General features: G+C 42.6%; 1 protein-coding gene across 2 annotated transcripts; it reads right to left on the reverse strand.

Annotated features, from left to right (window-relative positions):
- Window positions 1–945: 945 nt before the first annotated feature.
- On the reverse strand, window positions 946–27,374 carry esrp2 (epithelial splicing regulatory protein 2). 2 transcript variants are annotated; one of them, XM_072671016.1, is made up of 17 exons: window positions 27,227–27,374; window positions 26,859–27,011; window positions 25,407–25,535; window positions 14,133–14,246; window positions 13,750–13,864; window positions 12,876–12,971; window positions 11,584–11,638; window positions 11,375–11,485; window positions 10,985–11,117; window positions 9,721–9,763; window positions 8,765–9,066; window positions 8,442–8,672; window positions 7,769–7,967; window positions 6,408–6,615; window positions 6,087–6,264; window positions 3,630–3,731; window positions 2,216–2,301 (listed from the first exon to the last, which is right to left on the reverse strand). In XM_072671016.1, the coding sequence occupies exons 2-16, from the start codon at window positions 26,988–26,990 to the stop codon at window positions 3,645–3,647; spliced, it is 2,133 nt and encodes a 710-aa protein (XP_072527117.1). In that variant the 5' UTR covers window positions 26,991–27,011; window positions 27,227–27,374; the 3' UTR covers window positions 2,216–2,301; window positions 3,630–3,644. The 2 variants fall into 2 exon arrangements, with proteins under 2 accessions (XP_072527118.1, XP_072527117.1); XM_072671017.1 differs by lacking the exon at window positions 3,630–3,731 and having other exon boundaries at window positions 946–2,301.
- Window positions 27,375–27,854: the final 480 nt, after the last annotated feature.

The raw sequence follows: 27,854 nt of genomic DNA on the forward strand, positions 1-27,854 counted from the left end.
CTAGTTTAAGGTTAGAACATGGAGTTTAGGCACAGACTGGTAGCCAGAGCCTGTCAGAGGTGCCATTGCTTTAAACCTGCCTGCATTAAATACAGCTTTACACCCATGAGGTCAGAGAGGACTTCAGCACTAGACTTCTCCCATCAATGATCCCAAACCACCAGGACAGCACAAACCACCAGTACTGGTAAAGATGTAGAGCTCAGATGCTGTTTCAGCCGTTTTTGAGCAGCAGACAGGAGCTAAACTGGCTTGAGTCTGTAACGAAGAGACATGAGGCCGAGGGGTGAGGAGGTCACCACCATCACAGCTGATCTCGGAGTGCAGCTCTGCCTCTTCACTCAGACTTTTAGAATAAAAGTCCACATTTTATATATAACTCCTATATAATGCATTGTGTAATATATTATTATTACTACCACGATTATTAACTATTTAATAAACACATACAACATAGTAATACAATTACTTTATGGACTAATGTCAACTATTATGAAGAACATTTTATAAACCTCCTCATGTCAATCTAATCAGTACAATTAACTAATTACTGCATTTTCAGCTCAAAAACCCTGAGCTGATTATTTTGTTGAATTTCCAAAATGTGTCCTTACAAGCAAACTAAAAATGTTTGGATTGATTACAAATGTTTGTTCCTGTATCAAAAATAAAACAAGGTAGTAGTATTGGTACAGACTACCAAATGAATGGTATCGGGACATCCCTAATGCTGACCGTAACAAACCATCAGGAAACCTTTAATTGTTTCTGTTGTTTTTCTGCATGGATACAGTTGGAGGGGAGTCAACACAAAACCCAGACATTCTCTTAACAAGTGAAACACGACCACTTCTCATTTCAGTCTTTCTAAGAACACGACCCCGGCTTGTGTCTCGGCTGGATTAAAAATAAAAGAAAAAAAAGAAAGAGAAAGAAATCTGGTCAGACTTTTGAGAGTAATATTTTATTGTTTGCAATATAAGAGTCACAAATGTCATCTCTAGATTCATACAAGTTTCAAACTTGTTTAAAACAAAACAGAAAAATGCCCACTCAGTTGCCAGAGAGGCCTGCCAATCTTTGTTCAGCTGGTATTGCACTCTGGGTAATGAAGTAAAGGCAACAAAAGACAGCGGCCCTAATCGTAGCGGTTTGCTCACAGCTTAAAAAAAAAAGGGGGGGGGGGGGGGGGATTGATTATCTACACTGCCGCCCAAAAAGGAGACCTATGGCACCGTGAGGGCCGAGCACCTTACAGAGCTCCTTACAGTAGATACAGCAGGAAACAAAATCCATTGCCTCCGTCAGTAAAGGCCTAGAAGGAAAGCATGCAGATCAGACTACACAGCACTAGTTTCTGACATTAAATAAAAGAGTTCTCTCCAGGATTTGATTCAACTAAGAAAGACACGCTTGGTCCACTTTTAAGTATTCAAATCTAAGCATTCAGGCAAGGTGTGGTCTACAGTGCGGCTGAGGCACCGTCTACCAAAACAAACAAACAAAAAAAAAAATCTTCTAAATCCTACTGGCAGCAAGTCTTCTACATAGTCGCTAGGTTTTACAGCATAGTTTGGCTTTGTACAACCTCTCTGTACATTCAGTAGTGGCTTTCACTCGGCTATATGGCGTTCAGTAGTGTTTCAGTTCTTCTGGTATCCAGCAGGCCGTATGGCTTAGCCCTTGTATATTGCACTGCCTTCCATAGGCTTACAGGGAGTAGTGTACACGTTAAAAAGAGTGGATACTTTATGGTGGCATTTCACCCACAGAAAAGAGCTTGAGGTTCGGCTTTTTTTTTCCTTTTTTTTCAGAATAAGGCCTCAATAACGGTTTAGATGTACAAACATCTGAAAAAAGGCACACAGCTAAGCATGCCCTTTGTCCCTGTGTCTCCAACACACTGATCTACATACACACAAGAGGCACTTTAACGAAGACATACAAACAATGTATTTCAAGCTAGTTCCCCTCCAGCAGTAGCAGCACATACATAAACGGAGTAAAGACTGCCCGTGTGCCAGCTATGTAGGAGGTGGTTTGGAGGCGAGTGGGGGGGGGGGGGGCGGGTCAGGGCTTGGAGGTTAGTCAGGTGAAGTGCGGTGCTTGCTCGTTCCTCATTCCAGCAGTCAGTTTTGGTCATTCACAACACATCAGGCGGACAGGGTGACCGGAGAGGGGGAGGTTGGAGCGCTCGGCCACGGCCCGCCTCGCCGCCTCCTCGCTGGGGAAAGTCACCAGGGCTTCCCCGCTCCGCTGGCCACTCAGATTGTACAAGACGAGGACAGAGTCCGCCTGGAGCTGGAACAAAACACACACACATGCATGTACAGGAGATGAATTGTACTGAGCAAAAGATGAACGTGGTTAGTGGAAGGCACACAAATCCAGAGCAGGGTAGTAACTAGTTCATGTTTAAAATCAGACAATTTATAATACAGATACAGATAAAGTAAAAATCTGTATTTTCCAGCTGCTAATACTTTCACTTCTACACAAGCATATGCATGATAAAAGGAACCCAGTTCTTATATTTTAGTCATTAACAATTAATAGTTCCTTTTTTGGGTTTTATTTGGTTCTACTGTGTTGGCGACAGCATCTGCACTGCTTGGAGACCGGTCTCACTTCTCCCTTGTGAGATTTATCCTTTTAATTTAGACCAAGAGTGGATCAAAAAGAGAAGAACAGAGCCAAACACACTTCAGCTCCCATGCAGATGGACTCTGCTCCGCCACTGCAGTTCTACAAGTTGTTGCAGGCCTATGTCAACTCAAGTTTTTGGAAAGGTATGGGTCCTTTCACTCGAGTCATTTTTTTCAGAGAAGTGGCAAAATCCTTACTTGACCTTGCTGAAGCTACTCTACCCACCTTCACAGATATCCACCCCTTTTTTTGGAGGAACATCAGTTTCACTGTGTTGTTCTGAAACCCCCCTGACAATCACCAATTTGTTCTCATCCTCCTCCTGAATGCAATTAGTGCTAATCATTGCATTGTTTGTTCTGAGACCTCCCCTGGAATATGATTAGTGCCAATCACAGAGCAGTTTTCTTTTCCTGAGACCTCCCCCTGACTGTGTATAGTCCTAATCACTGCATTGTTGGTTCTGAGATTTCTTAAACTGTAATCATGAACATGCAAAAGATGAGATGAAGAGATCAAAACACAAGATCAAGTAACACTTCAATCAGGATTAGGTTTTAGTTGAGCAGACCCATTCTAAATCAGACGTCCACATGGCTAATGAGCTCCCCTGCAGAGAATAAAACCAGCTTGTTAGTGAGAAGAAGCATTATTAGGAATCCCAGAACAGGAAGGAAACATGCACCTCTCGCAGCGAGAGGATAGTTGATGCGGCCTGATAAGGATGATCAGCTTAAAAAGCATCCCAAACCAACAGAGATGTTGGTGAAATCTCAGAGTGAGGAGAATTATGATTCTTGCGGTTATTCAAACATGGTTAAATGATCATCAAAAGAGGGATAGTAAGGAAAAGGAAGAAAAATGAGCAGAAGAGGGAACCGCCAGGAACACTGTAAATCAGGAAACAGGGAAGGATGAGAAAAGGAAGGGCTACGCTTTAGTCCATGCAGGGCCGGCGACAGCAGAGCTCTGTGGGGCCTTACCTGGAGGAGTGCCCCCTACAGGCAGAGCCACTCTTTGGGCTGGATTAGAGCGCGGGCCTGATCGTTCACTCCCATCACACTGCTGTAATCCTCAGGAGCGTACTACAGCACAACAGCCTACAGTCAGTGCCACATCTTTCACATTCTGCTTACATACAACACTTTAAACACTGGAATGCTTCACTGGCTTAATGTCCGAATGGCATTTGCAGTCAGTAAATCACACTGGACTGCTGAATGACACTTCAGTTTCCCAGAGACTTTGAGCATTGGAAAAAGTTGCTTAGGTAAAAAAGAGAAGGAGATTAAGAAAACAGCACCAAGATTCAAAAGGGATGAACACATGTAGCTGCTGACCAGAACCAAAGGGCCCATATTGCACATTTTTCAGTCCTTTTAGCATTTTTACCCTCCTAGGTCCACTTTTTAACATGAGTGGTTTTATTTTATTTGGGCATTTTCAACTTCCAAAAGGCACAAAATAAGAAGAGGACATTCTCTTTAATATTTTAAGTGAATTTACTTTTTTTTATATTTTTATCTTTTCCAGTTCCAAAAGCAATGCAAACATTTACACATCCTGCGAGCTCAGGGCTCAGTAACACCTCCTTTGGCTAGTATAACAGCTTGTAATCTCTTAGCAATTTTAACAATCAGTCCATTTTTTGGGTGGGGACACAGGAAAGGTTGTCTACGGTCATCAGAAAAACAGTGCACACCGCCGCTCCGCTAAATCTTCCTGAAGGTCTTGTGCAGTCCAACAGGAGTTCTGATTTGCCTTTCTAACAATCCTTCCAGGAGTTCTCTTGAAAAGCTGTCTTGTCTTCCTGACCTTCTTGACCTCTGAAGGTACCCTTTCTTAATTACATTAAAAAGTCTAAAACTTTGGTAAATGCTGTCCAAGAGCTCAAACTTTTGCATTGTACCCCATTGTACTATTTTTTACATGTTTAAATTGTACAAATATAACACACCAGTCTTGCCTAAAATGTTGAAAGGAATGATTCATCTTCAGCTTTATGCCTTTTGGAGAAACACTATATGGACAAAAGTATTGGAGCACCTGCTCATTTATTGTTTCTTCAGAATTGAAGGGTATTAAAGAGAGTTTATCCTGATTTTGTTGAAGTAACTTTTCCTACTGTACAGGGACAGCGTTCGACTAGATTCTAGAGCATTGCTGTGAGGATTTGATTGCATTCATCGGCAAGAGCGTTATAGAGGTCAGGATGTTGGATGATCACCAGCCCACCTCACCCTCAACTCCAACTCATTCCAAAATAACTGGATGGAGCATCATTATTCCATAGAACACAGTTCCACAGTCCAGTGCTGGGTGGGGGGGGGGCATGATGGCATTACGCATGATGCCAATAGGTTCATGGAAAAGGTTCTTCCTGTAGTTATTCCACATGCTTTACTAACTGAAGCCTTCATATCTAGACTACATGGACCAGAGGGTGAAAACTGATATGGGGCCATTTGGTTTATGGTTGCTACAGTTTCACAAGCTGTTAAATAATCTGTTAATGATGCTGGACAATTCATTTTCAGGTCCTGAAGGAGAGTTCACCATCTCAATTCAGACATTTTTCAACCCCTTCCACAGCAGCACAGCAAGATCTAAACAAATCCAAATAAACCTAGAAACACATGCGCAAACACAAATGCACACACCAACCCCTCAAAATATGTTGCACATTCTGCTGGTTCACACACAAAAAAAAAAAAAAAAAAAAAAAGAGTGAGGGAGGGGGAGAACAGGGAGGGTTTAAAAAAAAGAAAAAAAGGAAACACTCTTCCCAAGAAATGTATGTGAGGTGTGCGCTCAGTCTGAGCAACTAAGAGCACACTTTGGAGGGTGGCTAGAGTTCCATTTTACTGGTTCAGCCAAAAGTCAAAGCTGAATCCAGCTTTTCACACACACACTCCACAGTGCTACTCACAGTTCGACACAAGCAATGGAGTAAGCTGCCCCCCCCCCCCTTTACCTGAGGCCTGCAGAATGGAGTCACTCCATCTAAAACACTCTGCTACTCAACCGGGAATTAGAAGCACACGTAGACCCATTCCCAACATAAAGCGCCATGCATTCATTTCTCACTCTCTCCCATCTATCCATTCCCCCACCAACTCATTTCTTTATCCCTTCATTCCCCTTTCTGCACCCTAGTTGAATCCTAGCTGCTGAAGTTCATACCATTCATTGATGACTCCGCCTACTCAGATGTCAGCCAATAAGGACAGGAAAAGGGGCATAAATGCACAGAACAATGTAATAATATGAACACGATTGAACCCACAAGCATAAATAAATAAATAAAATAAAAATTGGTGAACAGTGTTTAAACTTTCCTAGACATATTTGTCAGATGAATCAGAACAACAAACCCCCTGATTTCTGAAGCTCATTTGACTCAATGCGACATGATATTAAGATCTGACTCGATCTTTTACCTGGTAGCCCTGAAAGAAGCTGAGTATGTCTTTGACACCGGCGCTGTATGGCAGCCCCTGCATGCGCACCAGAGCCCCAGGCTGAGGCAGAACGGGTGGGGCTTGCTGAGCCACTGCAGCTGCCATGGAGCCCGGAGGAGCTGCGAAGTAGCCCACCGTGGAGGGGGAGACTGGAGGGCTGAAAGAGTGAGACAGAACAATAATCAAATGCTCAGCATACAAACATTAACTACAACTTCCAAAAAATCCCAGGAAACACTTAGGGTTCAGTATTTTAGATGCTTAAAAGATGGAGCAGTTGTGTTGGGAATGGGCTGGTACCTGGGGTAATAGGCTGTGTAGTTCATGTTCATGTTCATATAGAGTTGTGGTTGTGGAGAGTAGTAGGTCAGAGTGGGCGCAGGGCTGTGAGTGGGGGGCTGTGGAGTTCTGGGAGTGGCCAGAAGAGGGGGCTGATAGAGAGCAGCTGCCTCAGAGGAGAGCATGGCAGCTGGGGAAGGAAACGCAGCGTAGGTCGGTGGTGAAAGGCCTGAAAGACAAGAAAAAAAAAAAAAAAAAAAACAGAAAAATTCAACAAATAAGATCAAACCCAGAAAAGAGCTAAACAACAGCCACATTCATGTTAGTTAAGTGCACTGTAAAGTGGACAAGGTCATTTAGGGCCTATTTTAAGTCGTGGAAACTGATCAAAATTCTATGGTCAAATCACTATTGGCATTGCAAATTAGTCCAGGACTAACCTTAATTCCTTAATTAAGTATGAAACCCAGAGACGACTGGTTAGCAATTTAGATTTAAACTTCAGTTCAAAGTAAGCAGGCAAATAACAGCCGAATTCCTGGCACAGTCTGTCCTTCAGAAGGTCAATATTAAAAAAAAGATAAAAACCTTAAACACACACAGATATTTACATGCAAACAGGTAACCATGACATGCAGGTAGCCCTCCACGTACTGGGTATGTACACTAAACCTTAAAGTGTGTGTTGGTGAATGTCATTTGCTGTACATTACCTCTACCTTAGCTCCACTGGCCCCAAAACAGCCAGCAGACCCTCCTCTGCTGGTAGCATGTGTAGATAAGGGCCTGTTCCCAAGCCAAGGTCAGACAGACAGATCAAATCTCCTTGCTAACAGGACGCTTTTAATCCCGATTTAAGCCCTGTCTTAATAAATGCCAAAACCTTGCACCTCACCTGTAGGGACAGAGGTGCTCACATTGCTGCGTCCAAGATAAGCTGAAATCTAATCGCAGAAGTCTGGGCTGATAGGAGCGAAGAACACAATCTACTTGAGTACAATCTACACTATCAGGCCTGCTGAACAGGCTGCACCCACTGCTCTGACAAAGCTCACATCCACCCTACTGGGAAACAAAACGCTATTCACATATGCTGCTCAAAACATTGTGACTGTATGCAAGTAGTTTCTGTTTAAAACCTTTGAAATACTTTAATACTTTCTTATCTTAACTATGCTATAACTATGCATCTGGATCATACAGTTTAGTACAACAGGCAAAAACTGCCATGTTTCCCTGAACCTTCTGATGCCACTCAGACTCAAGTATTGGTTAAAATACAAGAAATACCAAAAAATAAAAGGTAGTTCTTTTGTCCGACACCTGACCTGCAACTAGGTCACAGGTCATGGGTAAAGTATGAAAGTGACATTGATGCGTACAGGGCAGTTTGCAGGGTGGGGGGGAAAGGCCACTGCGGTTCAAAGTTCCCCCCATCAGCACAAAGCTCATCTCTTCAGTAGAGCACTGGAACACCTCCACATAACGGTCCTTCATCATCTTCTTATGGCACTTCTGGGCCACCATGAATGCCCGGTCGGCTGACTTCATCTGGATGAAGGCATCGCCAGAGGGACGACCCTGAGAACACAGACAGGTCATTGAAGTAGGTGTAAGACTGAGAGGTCAAATGTGCACTAATAGCGCTTTTCCACTGCATTGTACCTACACCACTTTACTCGACTCTACTCTGCTTTTTCATCTGTTTTTTTAGTAGGGACTTCAAGTAGAGACAAAAAAGTGGCATGCAAGCTTTGCAGAGTGCAGACTGGTCAGTGGGAATTGTTACTCTACATGACGCAATGCAGACATCCAGCACAAACCAGCCGTTTGTAAAATGCCAAAGCTAATCTCCCAAAGCTTTTTAGTTGAGCGTTAGTGGTAAACAAATCAGGCAAGTAACAAAAGGGAGTAGAGTCGAGTAGTTTGGGTACCATGCCATGGAAAAGTGCCATACAGACTATTCTACAGTACGATCAAATAAAGTGTTTACAAAATCATACAAAGTACAACATCACATGGTAGTCAGAGCTATCAGTCTTCTCCTCTTCCTACCTGTTGGTTGAGCACCATGTGAACCCCATGTGGTTTGATATCTATGGTGTGTTCTCCCATGAACTCCAGAATGTCCTCAATAGCAGCGGTGTAGGGGAGCCCCCGTAGACGCACACAGTCTCTAGTGCTGCCTGTGGTGATGAAGGGAGGGGTGGCAAGCACCGGCACTGGAACCATGGGAGGAGGAGGGAGCGTAGAGATCAGTGGAGTGGACATGTAACGGTTCAACACCTGAAACACAAAACAAACACACACCAGGAGTGGTATCCATGAAAGGGGCTGAAAAAACCTGGACCGGATAAACAGCTTGTGGCCGTACTGACCTGCTGGACCTCGGCTGCGGTACTGCGGAAAAGTTCAATGTATCTCTTCCCCAGAATCTGTTTGTGCTTCTTCAGGGCATTCTGGGCGTACTGCTCGCAGGCAAACAGCACGAAGGCGTCACCCGTGGGTCTCCCGTCTGGGAACTTGACGAAGAGTAGGCCCTCAGTGCCATCCGTCACAGGGCTCTCAGGGCCCAGGAAGCCCAGCACGTCCTGCTGCGTGGCGGTGAAAGGCAGGCCTCGCATGCGGATGATCACCTGGTTCTCCTTAGACAAGAACTGTGCCACTTCATTGGATGTGCCTAAAGACAAGGGGGGGGGGGGGGGGGGGTGAAAAGAGTTGGTCACCACTGGGAGGTTCACACTGCAAGTTCAATGAAATACACTCCAGGTGTCAGAAGAGCAGCCAGTGAGAAACAATCAACAAAACGGATTCAAATGCTAAGAGCAGTACATTACATGTGCACCTACGAGTGGTAAGCACACATTCAGGGTGCAGATAAATCAATGTGCATGTGTGACAGAAAGCGTATTGACCCACTAGGAGTGTGTTCAAAGTTCAGTAGAGAAAGGAGTAAGCGTGTCGGGGCTTCTGCTGTGGATCTACTTTCACCCCTCTCTCAATAGACACAGCAATATTGCGGCCTGCCACGGTCTCTTTACACCCAGAGTGAGAGAGGGCAGCGTCGGCCTTTTCAGCAGCCGCTGTCTCTGCTGCGTCTCAGGGGAAGCTGCTGTCTCTCGGGTGCAGGCACGGGTGATGGGGGAGGGGGAGAATAGAGTTTCCCCCTAAACCTGCTCAACATGAGTCAGCACAGGGACACGGCACACAAAAGAGCCTTTGATTCAGCCCCGGACAGAGAGCAAGCACACATGCACCACATCACACAGAGAAGAGTTCTCGCTACAGTTCTGTCTAGTGCATTGATACCACAGACCATATAAAGGCAACTCACCTCCAGCAATCTTCAGGAACTCCTCTCCAGTTGCTTTATACACCTGAAAGCAATAGAAATGTTTACAAAAAATAAATAAAGGATAAAAACACCACAAGCAGTGTGAGATTTTTAATAGCTTGCCACCTCACATCATCAAATCAATGTACAATATATGGACAAAAGTATTGGGACACCTGCTCATTCATTGTTTAGTCCAAAATCAGGGGTATTTAAATAAAGTGTTTATCCTGCTTTTGTTGGAGAACCTTCTAGAGCATTGCTGTGATGACTTGATGGCTTTCAGTGACAAGACACTATAGTAAGGTCAGGTTGTTGGACGATCATCACCCTCTCTCATCCATAACTCACCACAAAAATACTGGATGGAGCACCACTGCGCCACAGCTCAATGCTGGGGGCTTTATACCCCTCTTGCCCATGCCTGGCGTTAGGCATGGTGCCAATAGGTTCATGTTTATCTGCTCTGGAGAGTCCTATTCTATTGACAGTACTTCTCTATATGGACTGAAATAGAGAAGTGTCTGAATGCATTCATTTGAAGGGGTGTCCACAAACATTTGGACATATGGTGTATCTGTGTAATATCCAGTAATATCAATGTGTAATATCACATTTTCCGGGATATTGTATACAATTTGTGTCAGAGAGCCACAATCAATATGCGGGAGTATCCCGAAATGTCTGGGAGAGATGGGACGTCTGCATGTCCCCAAATTACCATATATAATTAAATAATAATCAATAAAAATAACAGTGTCCAGCCTGTCTATTACCAGAGGTCTTCATTACATTAAGTAGGGTCAATTCGTGGTATTATTACTGTCAGACTTGTGTTGTCTTAAAATCACAGACATTTTCGGCTTACTTACATTAGAGTACTTCCCCAAACTAATCCGGTTTAAAAGGGATTAAGATATAAATCCCTTTTAAAAGGCATTTGTGAGGTTAGATACTGATGTCGGATGATCAGAACAATCAGAACTCATCCAGCTCCCGATCCAGTGCTCCGCAACCCAATGCTAGGAGAATAGTGCACGGCTGGGGACCTTCTCATGTTTGGCTACTCCAGAACACCCCATTCTAAAAGCAAGGTTTCCCTATGGAGACTGTACAAGCTGCATGTGCACATTCAACTTACTGCCTTTGTTAGCAAAGGGTCCACAATAGCTGAATTCACTAATCAGAAAGCATGTGTGCATACTTTTGGACATATACTGTGATATGTGAAGAGTAAGTGAACAACTGGAGGGGAGCAGCTCACCTCAATGTATCTGCTTCCCATGTGGTGTTTGTGCCGTTCCAGTGCCATGTCTCTGTGTTCAGGGTTCACAAAACGCACCAAAGCTTCTCCATTCCTGCGGCCCTGAGCGTTCAGACACAGCGCCACACCACCTCTAACACACGCAAAAACACAAACTTCACAAAGAATTCTACATCATCAGGACCATTTTATTAGCAGGTAGCCCTTTTGCTGACAGGACACACACAGAAGAGTCAAAAACAGTCCTAACGAACATCACAATCAATGCAGTGTGTTTGGCATAACGGTGACAAAGTGTAACACAATCCTAAATGTGACTGAAGAAAATGACCTGGATGAACTGAACACTGAACGAATGCTTTGTGAGAGAACTCGGAGCTCTCCTCTTACTTAGCAATGTTGAGGCCCTTAAAGAAGCGAGCGATGTCCTGGTCGGACGATTGCCATGGCAGCCCTCTGGCTCTGATGACTGTCTCACTGTCCACAGCTTCTGTCTTACTGCTGCAGAAGAGAGGCAAGCAGACAGAGAGCAGCTCTAAAATTGGTCTTTCACCGTGACTCAGAAACGTGACAGTTAAGACGCTTTAGGAGACACTCACCAAGCTCCAGACTCAAACTTGTACTTCACCGTCTCAAATGAGGAGAATTTATGATCTGGAAAAAAACAGGGGCTGTGTAAGAACATTGGTGCTCCTTTTTAATGCTTCAAACATTTTAAAGTTTCCATTCAGAGGTGGGTTAGTTAAGTTTGAAAGCATGAAGCGAAAGCAAAAGAACCTGCAAATTTACACAGATTGAGAAAGTGCATGTGAAATCTGTGAAACTGACAAATTGAGAAAGTATGTAGGAAACTGACATATCAGGACAACACATGGGGAGATTGAGAAATTGGCCAAAATCTAATGGGGGGGGGGGGGGGGGGGGGGGCAGGCATAAACTGAAGAGGATGGCTTCTACAACTAGATAATGATTTCAAAATACAACTAAAAATCACCATGGACAACCTGAGGAGGCACCAACTTTTGGAACTGTCCAGACTTTTTGGAAAGTCCACTCCCTTTTTTCTCTTCACGCTGGCTTCTTTAACTCGATTGCGCTACTGCACATTAATAATATATCAATCTAGTTGTATTGTCTTGTTTACAAATAAAAAATAAATGACATTCATTGAAAATTAAACAACAACAATGTTGCACAATACTAACTTGCACAGTGACAAACAGTAAGACATGCTAACTGGGACAAACTGTAGGAGGCTTTTTAATCCTCTGGTCTACTGGCAGTGTGGCTTCTACTGTGGGTATGTTTTTAATTTTTTTGCATGGAACGGCCCTAGCCCTACCCTAGCTGGGTAGCGTTTTTTCTTCCTGTGCTGTAGGTGTTTATCACAGCAGTCGTACCCTAGGGCATTAAACATGACTGTAGCAAAAGGCGATCTTCCATTTTTAAACTCAAAACTCTAAGTGGAAACACAGGGTTACATAATCAACAGGATGTAATCAGGTTTAAGAGGAGATTACACTAAACCTAAAAGCCCAAATCTATTTATGATCAAAACACTGGATCCAAAACTTGTAATATCACCAACAGCATATTCTCTTTTATAATATGAACACAGGTGCATAACAGCTGCAATGTTTCTTCAGTGATACCACAAGCCAGCTGCCCAGACCAATATTAGGTCTTAATCTACATTCAAAAATTTAAAGATTTAAAATGGTAACAACACTGGGATTGCCATTAAGTCCAAGAACCCAGTTTACAGTTTAAATACAGCAAAGATGTATAATAACACTGGACTTAAATATGACATCTGTAGTTCTCTGAAACTCTACAGGAGTACGATAACTATGCAGTCATATAAAAAGATGAAGGAATGCTTTTTACTGACTGTATGGCTCAGCCAGAATGTGTTGAATGATCATCGTCATGCTCTTCACCTCCCTTATTCCAGCCATCTGCTCGCTTTCTGCAGGGAGACACACATCTGTGGACATGGATGTAAGGAAAAACAGTATACACAACAAACAGCACAATATAGGGCACTAAGCATTCTCAAAACTAAAGCATTAACAGCACTTTGCCATCACACCATCACAAGAATATGGCAAACACAATAAGAATCTGTATGGAGTATGGAAAACGAGTATGTTAATCAGAGTTCAGGAATGTAAACTTATTTACCCAGGGCGAGTGAGTAATTAGGCTGATAGCACATCTAAATAAAACACATTGCTGTTACAAATCTGAACTGCTGTGTGCATAAATATGATATGATAGTGTTCACACTGAAACTAACAAAATGTGTCACTCTTAACTCGACCCTCAGAAGTGTTAAAAGATAACTTGCTATGTGTGGTTTTTAACACCTCTGTTTGTGAGTGTAGATTAGAATCTCTATTCCACTTCCATGTCCTTTAGGTCAGTGGTTTTTAACTCCTGTGCCTATTTCTCTGCTTTATGCACTTTCTGCTCCAACAAAACAAATCCAACTTATGAAGTCTTAAGAATTAAAAAAAATAAATAAATCTGAGAAAAAAGAGAAGGCTGTCGAGTTGGATTTGCATGGATCACATTGATTACAAGCACTATATTTTAGATATTTTATATATATATATATATATATATATATATATATATAAATTTTTTTTTTTTTTTTTTTTTTTTTATAAATTAAGTGTCATTTTCTTTTTTAAGAAAAGCTTCATTTTGTAAAAAGCTAAATTTTAAATAACTTATAACTTGAACACTCAAAGTAAGGATACATTCGAGCATGGACGGCAGGGTGAGGTCTTTCACTGGACCGGCGTTGGGACAGCATCTGTGAAACTCGCTCTTCAAATCCACAAACTGGTAGAAACATTCTGGAAGGACCAGATTCTAAAACACAAACACAACGAAAAACAGTCAGCCTCATCAAGAAATCTCAATATTCACGCTGAATAAAATGACACAGAGAAAAACATGCACCAAAGAGCAGAACAACAAGCTCAAATGTGCTAACTTTGCAGTGTCCCTATTGAGGTTTAAAGACTAGGAAAGCAGTGTGTGAATCCAGGACAAGGGTTTAGCATGTGCATTTTTGTCTGATATTCAGCTTGCGTTCCACATCATTATCAGATGAATAACATCCTGGACATTTATTTACCTTTTTGGAGGCCTCGGGGTGAAGGGCCTGGCGGATGAGTAGGTGTCCGTCAACACACAGCGTGTAGGAGCTTCTGCCCAGAGCCTTAACCTCCACTGACACGGCCTGCTGGAACTGCACATCAAGGAGGAGCCGGGGAAGAAGACAAGAAAAGAGACAAATTAGATTCAAAGTCTGAATGCTAAATTAATTAAAGCAACACTATGTAACACTGCTGCCTTAACATAACAGCTTCATAATCACTGCAATGCTTCACTGACTTGTAATGGACAGAACAGCGTTGCTGTCGTTGCTACTCTGGGCTCAGCGCGCTGCTACTGCACTATGTAACTTTGGTGAAGCGGGCACATGTTTCTTTTACTTTCAGTAACTGTTCTGCATCTCTCAGATAGTCCAGGAAAAATGTCCTTTAGTGGTCGCACAAGCCACAAATTACACTTCCCTACTGTAAGGTGAGCCCATGAGCAAAAAAAGCACATTTTCCACTTTACTTTAAGCTTAGTCTTGGATTATAGTGCTAAATTATACTGACAAAATAAAAAAATGTAAACTATACATATTGGTTGATTTTTTTTATTCTACCCTTTTTCCATTAAAAAGGGCTAATAATGCTATATGCTAATAATGCTGGATCCATTATATGGATGCCCAACCAAGGTGAACGCGTTCTCAATTTGCTTACCTGTTAAAAATAAAAGATTGAGTTGTATAGTAACACCACATTGTAGGAGACACCAAGTTGTATAGTGACCTTTATATTCTATTAGGTACCTTTAGTCTGTTTATATTTATACACTTGTACAGTACAATGAAATAGCCTTAGCTATGCTATGCTATGACAGACCCCCTTGGAGAACAAAGGGTAAAGGTCTTGATCACAGGCCCAACAGTGGCAGCTTAGTGAATGTGAACCCACACCCCTGTGATCAATAACCCAGTGCTCTAACAACCAGTAAGTGTGCCAGTGAAAGTTTCACACTCGCACTTAAATTAGGTTCATTTTCAGGAACTAAAAGCTGCATGGTGTCACTGAGAAGAACCCTTTCTGGCTCCTTTGGTTTTAAGAACGTAGGCAAAAGACTACAGAAAACAGCTTATTTAAATAAATGACTGAAAGTATTAAGGGTATTAACATTTACACTGAAGGTGCTTGCTCCAACTGTACTTAACTCCATGCAAAGAGGTCAAGTTAATGGCGTTCACACGTCAGTGGTAAACGCTTCTGTATATGACGCAAAAGTGTTAAGTAACACACAACAGCAGAACTGGACAGTTACACACCCATGAGTGGTTGCGTGAAAGCAAAACACCTCCATTATTACAGTTTCTGTTACCCTGTGTAATCTTGTATATTTCTCACAAAACTAACTCTGGTCTTTGACTGCAGTGTCAGTGGTAAACCATCATTGGAAATTCTTAGTGGTCTAGGATTCCCCTTAATCTTTGTGTGGGAAAGGCAGTTCTAAATGTCATTAATATAGTTAATGGAACATAGTTATGAGCAGAGCATGCTTGTGGTACTATGTTGTATAGCGGGGTTGTGTTTAGGGCTGCCACAAATAGATAGGAGACTTGATTAGACGACAACAGCGACAAAAACATTAAAGTTGATTTCAGTAAATTAGACGTCATTAGCTGGACTGTATTTACACGCAAGTCTTTTTAACCAGTAGTGACCGCTGTAGGCGGTAGGCATGTTAACTTCCGTTATCCTTCCATGCCACTATTGTGTTTCTGCTGGAACATACACATTTCCTTTAGTAAATAAGGTAAAGATTAAGATGAAGCACACTTCCATGCAATCACACAGCAGTACAACAGAACTCAACCAACCGTGGCAGCAAACACACACAAACTCACTAGAGATTAGGCCACCTCAGCACCAGAGGAGCAACTGGGGGTTGGACGCCTTGCTCATGGGCACCTCAGATTTAGTAGAATGGAACACCGGACTTGGACAGTTGTGGTCTTGGGTCATCAACCTTTTGGCCACAACTGTCCAAGTTTGGTGTTCCGGTACTGTTCAATAGCAGCACTTATTGAATTAGTAGTGTAGGAATGAACAATACAATTCAACACAGCATGACTGGCTGAATTGTTGCTCTCCTACTACACAGCTTTATTTTAGCCACGCCCAGTCCTGGCACTCTAACTGAATCCAGTCTTTTAAGGTTTGCAGTGTGTTCTTCAGTGCACTAGACTACTGAACTACTGGTGAATCATCACTAAGAAAGAATATACGAATAAGAAGTACTGATATAGGACAGACAGGCCGAGGGGCGGAATTAGCTTTTGCACCAAAGTACTCACTGTAGTGATGAAGTAAAATAAAGGTTCTGACAGGTTGTGCCGTGTGTATGTGCGGCCAAGAAAGTCATAACAAAAAACAGCCCAAACCAGCTTTCCATATCCACACCTCCATCTTGGACAGGCCTCTTGTGTGCCTTCTTATCCTGCACGCCTGTGTTTGGTAGGAAACAATAGTTCTTAATGGAACTGTTTACTAAACCTGCACATTTCTACAACGGTCAATAACACCTGCTTTAAACGAAAGCACGTATATATATATATAGACACACACACACACACACCAGGACTAAGAGATTTATACAAACACCTCCAAACCAATCCAACAGCCCGTTCCTTCATCCTAGCAAACAGCGGCAACAGCGTATATAATTGAAGCAATTTCTGCATGGCCAGTGGCCATATCCAACAAGCAGAGTGCCAAAGATCTGTGTGGGTGCTTGTGAGAGCATACATGCTGAAGCATGTCACACACACACACACACACACACACACACACACACACACACACACACACACACACACACACACACACACACACACACACACACACACACACACCTAACCAAATGAAGCAGAGGCATGGAAATGATCCACAGCAATAAAACTCATCAGCAGTTCTCACAAATAAGCTTTTAAACAGGCAGCTAATACTAAAAACAAAAGATCGTACCGACCATAGCTTTAAATTGCTTCAGTCAACATGAACTTTAGTTACTTATTGACAAGTGATTTTGAGGTGTGGAGGTTGGGAAAGTCGGTCAATGACAGCTCTTTTATGACCTGCATTGTTGTGTACAGGACCAATATGCCAATATATAAAAAAATATAACCCTACAGTTTAATATATCTATTTTAATATTAATCAATTAATACAAAAGGTACACTGAAATAAAGAAAATAATTGAAGGTACTTGTTCCATCTGTATTCAGGCGAAGAGGTCAAGTTAGTGGCGTTCACACATCAGTGGTAAGCAGTTCCATATATGAACCAAAGCGTTAAGTCACATGCACGCACCCACACGCACACTTTCTTACATGCAGAAGAACTGGACAGTTATACACCCAATAACCCTACAACTCAAGTCTGAAGGTTTCCTTCTTTATCATTGCATTCAGCAACGAGACCCTCAGTGAGGTCAGGATGTTGAATCGTCACCACCCCACCTTTTCCCCATCTCCCCCATGGTGGTTGTTGTGGCGCAACAGATAACACCACCACATGCCACTGAGCTACCACACCATGTGGGAGACTGGGGTTCAATTCCTGGTCTGGGTGACTATGCTGCGCTACACCAATAAGAGTCCTTGGGCTAGACTCCTAACACTACACTGACCCACCTCTGTAATACAGGTAACCTTGTAAGTCGCTCTGGATAAGAGCGTCAGCTAAATGCCACAAATGTAAATGTAAATGTAAATCTCCCAAAGGTTTTGGATGGAGCACAATCATTCCAGAGAACACAGTTCCACTGCTGCACAGCTCAATGCGGGAGGGCTTTTAAGCCTCTAGCCCACCCTTTACATTAGGCATGGTGCCAACAGGTCCATGTTTATCTTGACGGAGAGACCTATTCTGGGCATCTGCACACCTGTGTCAGCAAGGGGTGCAACCTAAAGTAGTAGAATGCATTCATTAAAAGTGATGTCTACAAACATCTGGCCATATAGTGTACATTTCAACCCACTCTTGGGTTGCGTGGGATTGGGATAGCTGTAAGCCTTACTAGGTCGGTGCTCTGCTTAGACCATATTCAACAGCCTGCATGAAAGCACTCCTGCTAAACACACATTTCCACAGATCATGACAAAAACAGGACAACTCAAATTATGGCAGAGCAGATGAGGTTATTTTTCAGCTCCTGTACAGCGTCTCATTAGGATGAAAGAATAACAGCACTGAGAATGAGTCAGGTGTGAACCAGGTTGTGGTCAACATTAAAATGGGTAGGATTGGCTAAAAATATCAGTGTGACTAAGCTTGGAGGATAACTGCCCAGAGGCACTGACGGGTCACTGTGAAACACTCTAAAAGATGGCCTGAATTCAGAAGCTCTGTCTTCAGTGTCCTGAGTTAGGGGATCGCCAGTTTATAGATTATGTGGGGTGTTGGAAGCAAGTAAAGATGATAACATGATTATTGAATAATAATCTACTACGATCTGGTAATCTACTAATGATCCGGTACTAGTATCTAATCTTACACCCTAATTACTGCCAATACTGCCCATTTGTAGTTCCCCCAAGCACCAGCAATGCTCCTGACACTAGAAGGGTAGGAAAACCTGTCTCAGCTCCACCGCACCAGCTAACATGAGGGGTGATTAGCGGACAGAGCACCATTCTACCCACACAGACACAGCACACCCGATTTTGCCATATCTGACTCCAGTTGATGACGGCAAGATGGCATGGCTCAGGATTCGAACTCAAGACCCCCAGGGCATAGTGGCAGAGTCATAGACTGCGGAGTCACTTGGAGCCCCAGCAGTTTTTAAAGAAGAAACATTAAACATTAAAAAGCATTGAGAATATGCTTCTTCGACTTCTTGTAAACTGACTGCCAAATAGTCCTTTCCAGTTCTCTGAGAAGATGAACGTATAACGTCAATTACTTATTTTAATGATGTAATTGGGGAGCCCTAAAGGACTGCCTGACAGGTTCTCCAGGGCTGGACTGCTAATCTGCCACAGGGCAGCATTTTATAACTAATCTAATGTGATTACATCCATTTTTAATACCTAATCAGACTGACGGCTTCAGTCAACCAACAAGCCTGAGGGCACATTAGCTTGGTTCAAATCGGAGCTTAAGGTCTAACGAGTGCATGTATACAGGCTCCAAACCAAAGATCCGGTTATTATGGGATATGTGAATTGAAATGTCTGATTACCTGTCTAACCTTAGCCTAGGAGCACATCTAGCCACTTAAGTCTTGACCTTAACGGGTCTGACAGCACTGCAGTAGGCAACTACTGAGACATACACAACTGAGGACCTTCAGGCCTCTTCCTGCAGTCACTAAGCTCTTAAGTAGAGGTCTCCTAGTGAAGAACTTCCATCATAATGACAGAAAAGAACCGTTCTGCCTGACGCCGCGTCTGCATGTTTGCTTACGGCCATGGTCGCAGCTTTGCAGCCCCACCTTGCACAAATCAGCAACCGGATTAGCTCCTACCCCACAAAGGGTTTTGGAGAAATGAGTGACACACCCTGCCTCTTTTGGCTCTTTCCTCAGAGGCAAAACAACACTGTGAGTGAGAGCAAGAGAGAGACAGCAAGTGAGAACAAACCTGAGAGTGTAGCTGGGGGTACACAAGGACAAAAGCAACATTGCTCAACTACGTAGAACTCAGCATGCAAATGATCTCCAATAAATTATCATTAAATTCCACACATTAAACAAACACACAGCCCTACAAAACAGTTCTTTAACCAGTTCATTTTAAGGGTAGCACACCTGCTTCTACTATGCCATCGCACCAAATAACTTTTGGGGCCTTTTGTTTTTAGGAATGTGACAAACAACTTTCAGACAAGCGTTCAACAGTCTAGTCTGATAAGTAATCTGATAAGTCACATTAACTGAGTCATACAATCAATGAAAGTGGGCGAGTGAGAGAAGATGTGCTCTTTAGTACACACACACACACACACACACACACACACACACACACACACACACACACACACACACACACACACACACACACACACACACACACACACACACACACACACACACACACACCATTAGCTCTAAGGTTGTGTGTGCATGTCTTGATGCTGTCCCTCCTATGAGACAAGGCAATGTGAAGGGTGCACATTTAAAATCTTATCACATCCTATAACATTCAATTCACATTCATCAAATACACTGAAACCGCTTTAACCTCCAGCCTACGTCTGCATTTAACCCACAACTATGAGGTCTCATTTTCTTGTAGGAAAAATCAAGAAAATGATTTCTTCTTTGGTGTGAGATTTTCTTAACTTTTCTTTAAAAAAACAAATCAACAGTATACTCTGAAAAATAAAAATAAAATGATCAGTTTAAATAATAATAATAAAAAATACTGATAGTGCCCAGTTCTTGCCATTCCCCTCTTATAGCCTTTAGAAATGGAATCATGGTCAACATAAACAGATAAACAAAAACAGATTTCTACAAAGTAATATTAATTAAATAGAAGTATTATGCAAAATAAGTAATTGCATAAATATTAAATTATTAAAGTAATTATTAAAGTAACGGACCTAATCCAACAGAGGTTCAGGCAATTGCCACAAGTAGTCTCACAAACTCACAGCGATCACCTGAGAGCAGTGAATGTGTCTCCAGTGATTGTAGTATAAAGACACCTGTCTGGAAGCTCCAGTCACTGGATAATCAGTATTCCTGGCAGCAAATTCACAGTCTAGACAATATAGACCCTCCACACATCTCAGAGAAAAGCTTATTCCAGAGCATAGGTCAGTAAAAAAGAAGAAAAAAAATGGTTTGTGTGTAAATCTGCCTAGAGAAGACTGTCCTCACAAACTTTGTGAATCAATCTTCTGATCTAGTACAAATGTTTCCTAACACCTTCAGCTGCAAATTTGCCTCCTTCACTTGGGTCATGTATTTACCATAAGCTCCTAAACACAGAAACTACACTTCTATTAAAAAGCTAAACACATACAAGCTGCTAAAGTGCTAATAATTGTGGGTAGGGCTGCATGTAAACATGTTCATGAGGCTGCTGCTTTCCCAGCCTCTCCCTAAGACAGAGAGTGACACCCATCTGCCCAGTTCCACAGGAGCAGACATGCTCCTACCAGCCTTAAGCAAGGCCCAATCATTCACTCTCTCCCCGCCCCCTCTCTTCCAGAAATACCTGTCTCTCTTTGGCTCACGCACCAACACGCACGCAAGCTCATGGCGTCACCCAAAGCCCACATAGGCAGGTGCAAGCCCAGTGAGTCAGACTCAAAGTGCCCACAGGCATAATCCACCCTGTCCATACAGAACCCAAACCTAGAGTTGACCTGACCTGAGTGCTGGGAGCGGTTTAAAGCTGAAGTGTTCCCCCTTACCTACAGGCGAACATCAAGAAAACTTAAAGCAACATTACGTAGCAACAAGTAACAGCTTTACCATCACGTTGATGGTACACTGACTAACAGGGAGAGCGGCATTTCTGTCATTGATACTCTGGGCCTGGACAGTCTGCTAACTGCACTATGGAACTGCACAAGACCGCCTGTGAGAACTGTGTAACTCTGTTCACCAGAGTCATATTTATGCAAAAACCCTGTAATACTTCATGACCTTGTCAGTCAACATGGTTATTTCATGGTTCTATATCTCTTGTCAATAAATGCATGTGTACAGCTGTCCACGAGGGGACGCTCGAAATGTGATTTGTATTTACGTCAGTGGTGTAAAAATTAATTATACAATTAAACTGCAACAATTCTGGCACAATGCTCCAAAATGGTTAGGAAAGCAGGTTAGGATAAGGAGAAAATCTTAAAAGGTGAACCTTCACAAAACAAAAGTTACCCTAAAAACCACCCCAAAGCAGTTTTAAATATGTGCTTTAGTTACTTTTGCAGCTAAAAATATAGAGGGATGCCAAAATTGTAACATTACTGCTAGGTTGCACGAAGAAAATAAATAAAAACATACAAAAAAACAAAACAAAAAAAAAAGAAAAAAGATATAATTATACTATTATAATTATAATAAATCTCCCATAATGCATCAAATGGGGCTTTTCTAGCCATACAGTGGGCTTTTAATACTGCGATACTGCGTTATCAAGGACATCAATATTCACACACTCCAAATGGTAGCTGATGTTTTCAAGTGGTTTTGCATGAAGATATCTGAGGGCAACTGAAGGGCATGCTTAATTCAGTACTATTAAGTGGTTAATTATTCTTTGAATAAACCACAAAGTGCTATAAAAAAATGCCCTTATATATTAGTGGCTAGAATGTGGTTGTGTAAAGAAAAATATAAAATAAAATAACTGAAAACTTGGGTTAAAGGTTTTAGCACCATTATTCTTCTTCAAGTAGTAAACAGTAGACTTCCTACCACTAAAACCCAGATGACATTTGTAAAGTTATGCTGGGGAGGGGCATAGTGTACCACTGACTACTCCTATCAGATCAATAGTTCACCAAACCTAACAGAGCAAAGTCGCTGCAGCCACTCAGTACATGGCTAGACCTTTTTCAGACGTTAAGGCTGCTTGTAAAATCAGAGACTAAACTAAGTCAATTAGAATGCAGACAGAGCTACAGCAGTCCAGTGTCCAGAGAAAGTATTTCCCCTGGTGAGGTATGCAAGGAGAAATTGATTTTCCTGGTTAATCTTTACTGCGGCCCTGGCGATCAACTGCATTTGAAATCAGATGCCGGCTGAGCCAGCACCAACACAGGTCACAAGACGGACAGAAATGTCCAACAGGCAAATCAGGGGACACTTCATTTATTAGACAGTTAGGTGGCACCGAATCTATAAGCTAGTATGGTGTCCTCAGAGGGCAAAGCAGCAACACTGACTGTAAAAATGTTGGAGGGAAATTGAATCTGCAGTAAGCATCTACAGTAAGTCAGACTAAGTGCGCGCGCGCGCGCACACACACACACACACACACACACGTGACTCAAATCTTTTTTCAAAGCTGTGTTTGGTTTTTCTCAGGGTTTTTTTTTTTTTGCTTGTTTTTTAATCAGATTTGAGTCACTTTATGACCATGTTCAGACTACCAGCCCAAACACAATTTTTCCAAATGCCATTTTTTTGCAAATCAGATCTAAATCATATTGGAAATGTGAATGTCTTCCCACCAGATCTAATTTGAAAAAGATTTTTTTTTTACCTGCAGTCTGAAAACGGCCTTTCACATAAAGGTTGTAGATTGCAAAGGTATCCTATTCATGGGCATGAGACATGAATGCAAATGATCCGATTGAATTTTATGCATCTTTTTGCTTGTATGACAAAGCTTAGTGCTGCCGTCATCAACCAGCACTGGCTGCGCAGAAAAGCAACACAGGAGGAGAGGAACAGTGTTACTGGTTGTTGGCGATAAAGCTGACGTGCATGCCAGAGTTCCAGCACCAGCCACAGCAGAGACGTTATAAATGAGGAGAACAGCAAATGTTGAAATATGAATGGGAGTCTGTTTACGAATAAAGCCCTGCCTTTCAACAAAAAGAGCCACAAGCAGAGGAACCAGCCCTCCTTGTGTCTATCAGTGCAAGCACAGTAGCCAGAACAAGCCCACAAATCATGTTTTTAGTGCAATATTAAGCAGAAAACTACAAACTATACTTGGGTTTTCATCAGATTTTAATCGTTCTCTTAAACATTAATTTGACCTCCAATTTAGAGCATCCGATTTAGAGCACTCCCCCCTCATAGAGATGGGAGCCTGATCATGTGTGACTGAAAATAACTGCTCGTCAGTGTTGCAAGGAGGGCCAGAGAGTGAACAGACTCTCCTATAAGGACAAGGTCACACCCATTTCGCAAACCTTCCCTAACAGCAAATGTCTAGCTTGACTGCGCCTCAAGTAGAGGAACAGATGTGTCAATCAGAGCTTAAATCTAAATGGTGCAATGTAATCATTTAATTGACCCATTTTAGCCCTAAACTCCTGTATTAACACAGTTATTGGTGCAAGCCATCCAACGACTGCCTAAACTGCAGAGTGCAACCTGTTCAATACGGCACTACTGAGTAAACACAGAAGTCCATGCACCTCACGTTTACTCAATCCTCGACATAAACCCTCCCTGCGCTTCATGACATCTACCGCATCCAAAAGCCTGCACCAACCTGAAAGCCAGAGAGGCTGGGTTAGACAGAAAGTCTAATCTCAAGCTCGGATCTCTCTCCCTCTCTCTCTCTCTGTGGGGCTGATAATGACAGGGTTTCAATTATGAAATAGTAGGGGGTGGGGACGGGTCGAGCGAGCGCAAACAAATTCTCGACAGGGGCGTTGAGAAACACGTTTGGCAACATATGCCTTTTGTCAAAACATACCTGTGCACTTCACAAGGAACCTGAAACTATCCACATCCTGGTTGCTAGAGCGCTTGATCTGGATACCTTTCAGGACAATGACCCCACTGGAAACTGCTCCCTTTCTCTCCTATTTGGCCTTTTTGTCCATCCCACCCACCCCCTCCTCAAACTCCCCTTCTTTCTCCCCCCAAGCCAGTGACATTTACAGCAGCTAGCAAGGCGCGTTCCCAGGTAAACATTCCGTCTTCCAGGTGTCGGCAGATCACACCAGACTAAGACAAGACCGGGCCTGCAACTTTCCACTGTAACCAAGAGCCTCTCTGCCTACTCCTGCCTATCCTGCCCCAGCATACAAACCTTACACACAGACATCACACAAACAATTTGGACAAAACTGTGTCTAATTGGTAAGGTGTTGGTGTACATGTCAGTAAAGCTCATTTGAGACTGAGGGACCACCTACCTACCTACCCACCCTGCGCTTACATAGCATGCCTTTTTAAGGCGCCACAAAAACAGACACCTGTCGACAACACACAGATCAAACAGAGCAGTCTTAATCTAGGACAACTGAAACATCAAGAGGTTTTCAGCCAGACAAGCAACCTGGATAAGACCTTCATTCATTTTCATATCACTTTTGAGGATTTCTTTCCCTATCACTAGCACTACTGATGTAAACATTAAGAAAGACAAACCCCATTAGAAAGGCATTCTGTACAATTCCCAGATAAAGTGATAAATCCTGGAAATGCATTAGGTGGAACAAACAGACTTCCAGCAAGGTCACCCCATGTTTCTTTCCAACCCTAATAAAAAGTCTGCAAACCCCTGGACAACATTATCACACTCAGATTATGAGGGTCTCAAGATCATGCTCATACAAGACTGGTTATAAGGGAGGTTTATGGGCATGTGGCTCATCCGAACACTCCTCACCTGTTGCAGAACTGTGTCCAGAGGTTCTGCTTTGCAAAGCTCCTCCACATTCAGTCCAGTCTCTTCTTTGCACTGATCTGTCAGCTCCAATGTGTCGGGTTTAATCAGCCGTTGCTGAATCTTTCCCACCTGTCAAGAAAAGCAGCTTTTTTTCGGTCACAGCATGCAGCACTCAACAGCTCGTTTTCTGGCACAACAAGAAGCAGCTGAACCTGTCTGGAAAAAACGTGTAGGCACAAAAGGCTCGAACCCAACTCTCAGAACAACACCCGGCCATGTTTAGCTATGATAACGCTCATTTCTAAATCATGTGTAGTGCTGGGTGATATTTTGTCTAAAACGGGATCCCATGATCTTGCTTTTTAGTGTTAGGGCTGTAATGACAGAAACAAGGAATTCTCTCAGTGAAATAACGACTGCACAAATGCCCACACAAATCCCATTGCCAAGCCATTTGGTTTTAGTCTCTTAATTGTATTTTGCTTCAATCATCTGTGTGAAAATATGGAAAAAGTGTTTGGCTGGTAAACATTAATAATTTTACAGTTAAAAAAATATGCATCACTGTTGCACAAAAGGCTTGAGTACCAAAAATGGGAACTTCACAGATTTTTTTTTTAAATTTAATAAAAACAATTATGCCACATTTCATTATCATTATGTCACATTTTGTCAAGAAATGAAAAACAGCAATAACGGGTATGCAAAAATAAGGGTTTGGCTTAACAGCGACATTTTTTTTTTTTTTTTAAATAAGTTTTTTTTTTTATTGTTAATGTTTACCAAACAACAACATTCTCACACAGATTGAAGCATAAAACAAGCTAATGTTTGCCTATATCATACTGGTTTTAGCACTGGGTATAACCACTGAAAAGCCTGGCCTTAATTACTTTATTAACACATAACTAATATACCGAGGCAAAGCTGAAAAATATCGTGATACTAATGGTTAATAATATCACCCATCCCTCTGAACACACCCGGCCATATTAAGGTGGTATAGAAACACTCATTTCTGAACAAGGTGTACAGCTGCAAAGCAGTTAGCGCCACACACACACACACACACACACACACACACACACACACACACACACACACACAGGCTTTAGCCTACAGACCTCGTGGTGCTGACATGTTACCACAAAAGACACGCTTTGTCCTCATAACCTTCAAAATAAGCAGCATTGTTTTTGGGGGGCTTATTCTTGAATACAAAAAGCAGCTCGTCTAAGCAGCCTACGACCACTTCACATGTTACCAAGCTGAGAGGCCAGTAAAGCGTGTGTTGTTGATAAATGCCAGCTGTCAGGCCAGTACGGCTTTAACTACAACAGCGACCGTTTGTACCTGAAAGAGAAAGAAAGAGTGAGAGAGAGACACACACACAAAGAGACAGAGAGAGAGAGAGAGAGAGAGAAACCTAACAACGAGTGAAAAGGTCCGTACCTTCTTCTCATGTAGGTCCACAATTTGCCACACCAACAGAATTATTTCCCTCTCATCCGAACCCAGTTTACCCCCATTTGCACCAGCTGTTGCCCCAAAGAACACCACCAGAGTATCACTGTGCGAAGCCATCAGGGACCACAAGGGTAAAAACTACAATTAAGAGCAAAGATCCAAAAAAAAAAAAAAAAAAAGAAAACAGAAAAAGAAAAAAACACACACACAGTAACACGAGGGGTTCACCTTTTCTCCAAAGTGATAAGAGAAGCAAACAAAAGGTCTGGAAATTCAATAATGGTAGGCGAAGTGGGGGAAAGAGGATTATTTCAGGAGAAGGACACGGCAGAGAGTGCGGCCGGAGACTCTACCTGCGGAGGCTTTTCTATCCAGAGTTACTGGTTGGACTGGTAAGGAAGGGTGGAAACACACCGCTTTCTCTCACGCTAACCCCATAACAAGCCCTCGAGCTCTTTCTCGCTACCTTTTCTCTTTTTTTCCCTCCCTCTCTCTCTCTCTCTCTCCCCCTCTCTCTATCCCTCTCTCTCTCTCTCTCTCTCTCTCTCCCCCTCTCTCGGTTACCTGGCTCTGACTCGGCCTCCTAACTCGGAGGCGATCTCCCAAGGGAGGCTGTTGATTGGTTGAACACAAAAGGTGAGGGCGGGGCAAAGTAGCACAACACCTATGAAACTCAATATGATTGGTCTGTTATGAGCAGAGGAAGTAGATGTGGAGGAGAATCCATTTTCTCCTGTTTGCTCACCTTTCCAGCGGTACGTGTCCTCCAAGCTTTCCAGTCTGGAGGCTAAAAAATGAAAGCTTACGATGCAGCAAACGGTGTCATTCAGATAACAGGATTAGGCCTAATGAGATTTATTTGCTGTTGAACAGAGAAATAAGCTAAATGTGATGGACAGAGGGGGGTTCTTAAAACAGGAGGGTTCTTCATGGGTTCCTCAGTTCTTCAAGGCCATGACAGCTTAAATAACCATTTGAAAG

The sequence above is a fragment of the Salminus brasiliensis genome, chromosome 25 (assembly GCF_030463535.1).
Source record: "Salminus brasiliensis chromosome 25, fSalBra1.hap2, whole genome shotgun sequence".
Taxonomy (NCBI): domain Eukaryota; kingdom Metazoa; phylum Chordata; class Actinopteri; order Characiformes; family Bryconidae; genus Salminus; species Salminus brasiliensis.

Bases quoted from the DNA above. Each gene is read 5' to 3' on its own strand.
- esrp2 (XM_072671017.1), bottom strand. From the start codon at position 26,990: ATGGCTTCGCACAGTGATACTCTGGTGGTGTTCTTTGGGGCAACAGCT. The intron at 13,865-14,132 runs GTAAATAAATGT...TTTGTGTTTTAG, and splicing joins ACCCCGAGGCCTCCAAAAAG to AATCTGGTCCTTCCAGAATG. The intron at 8,673-8,764 runs GTCAGTACGGCC...TTTGTGTTTCAG, and splicing joins CCGCAGCCGAGGTCCAGCAG to GTGTTGAACCGTTACATGTC.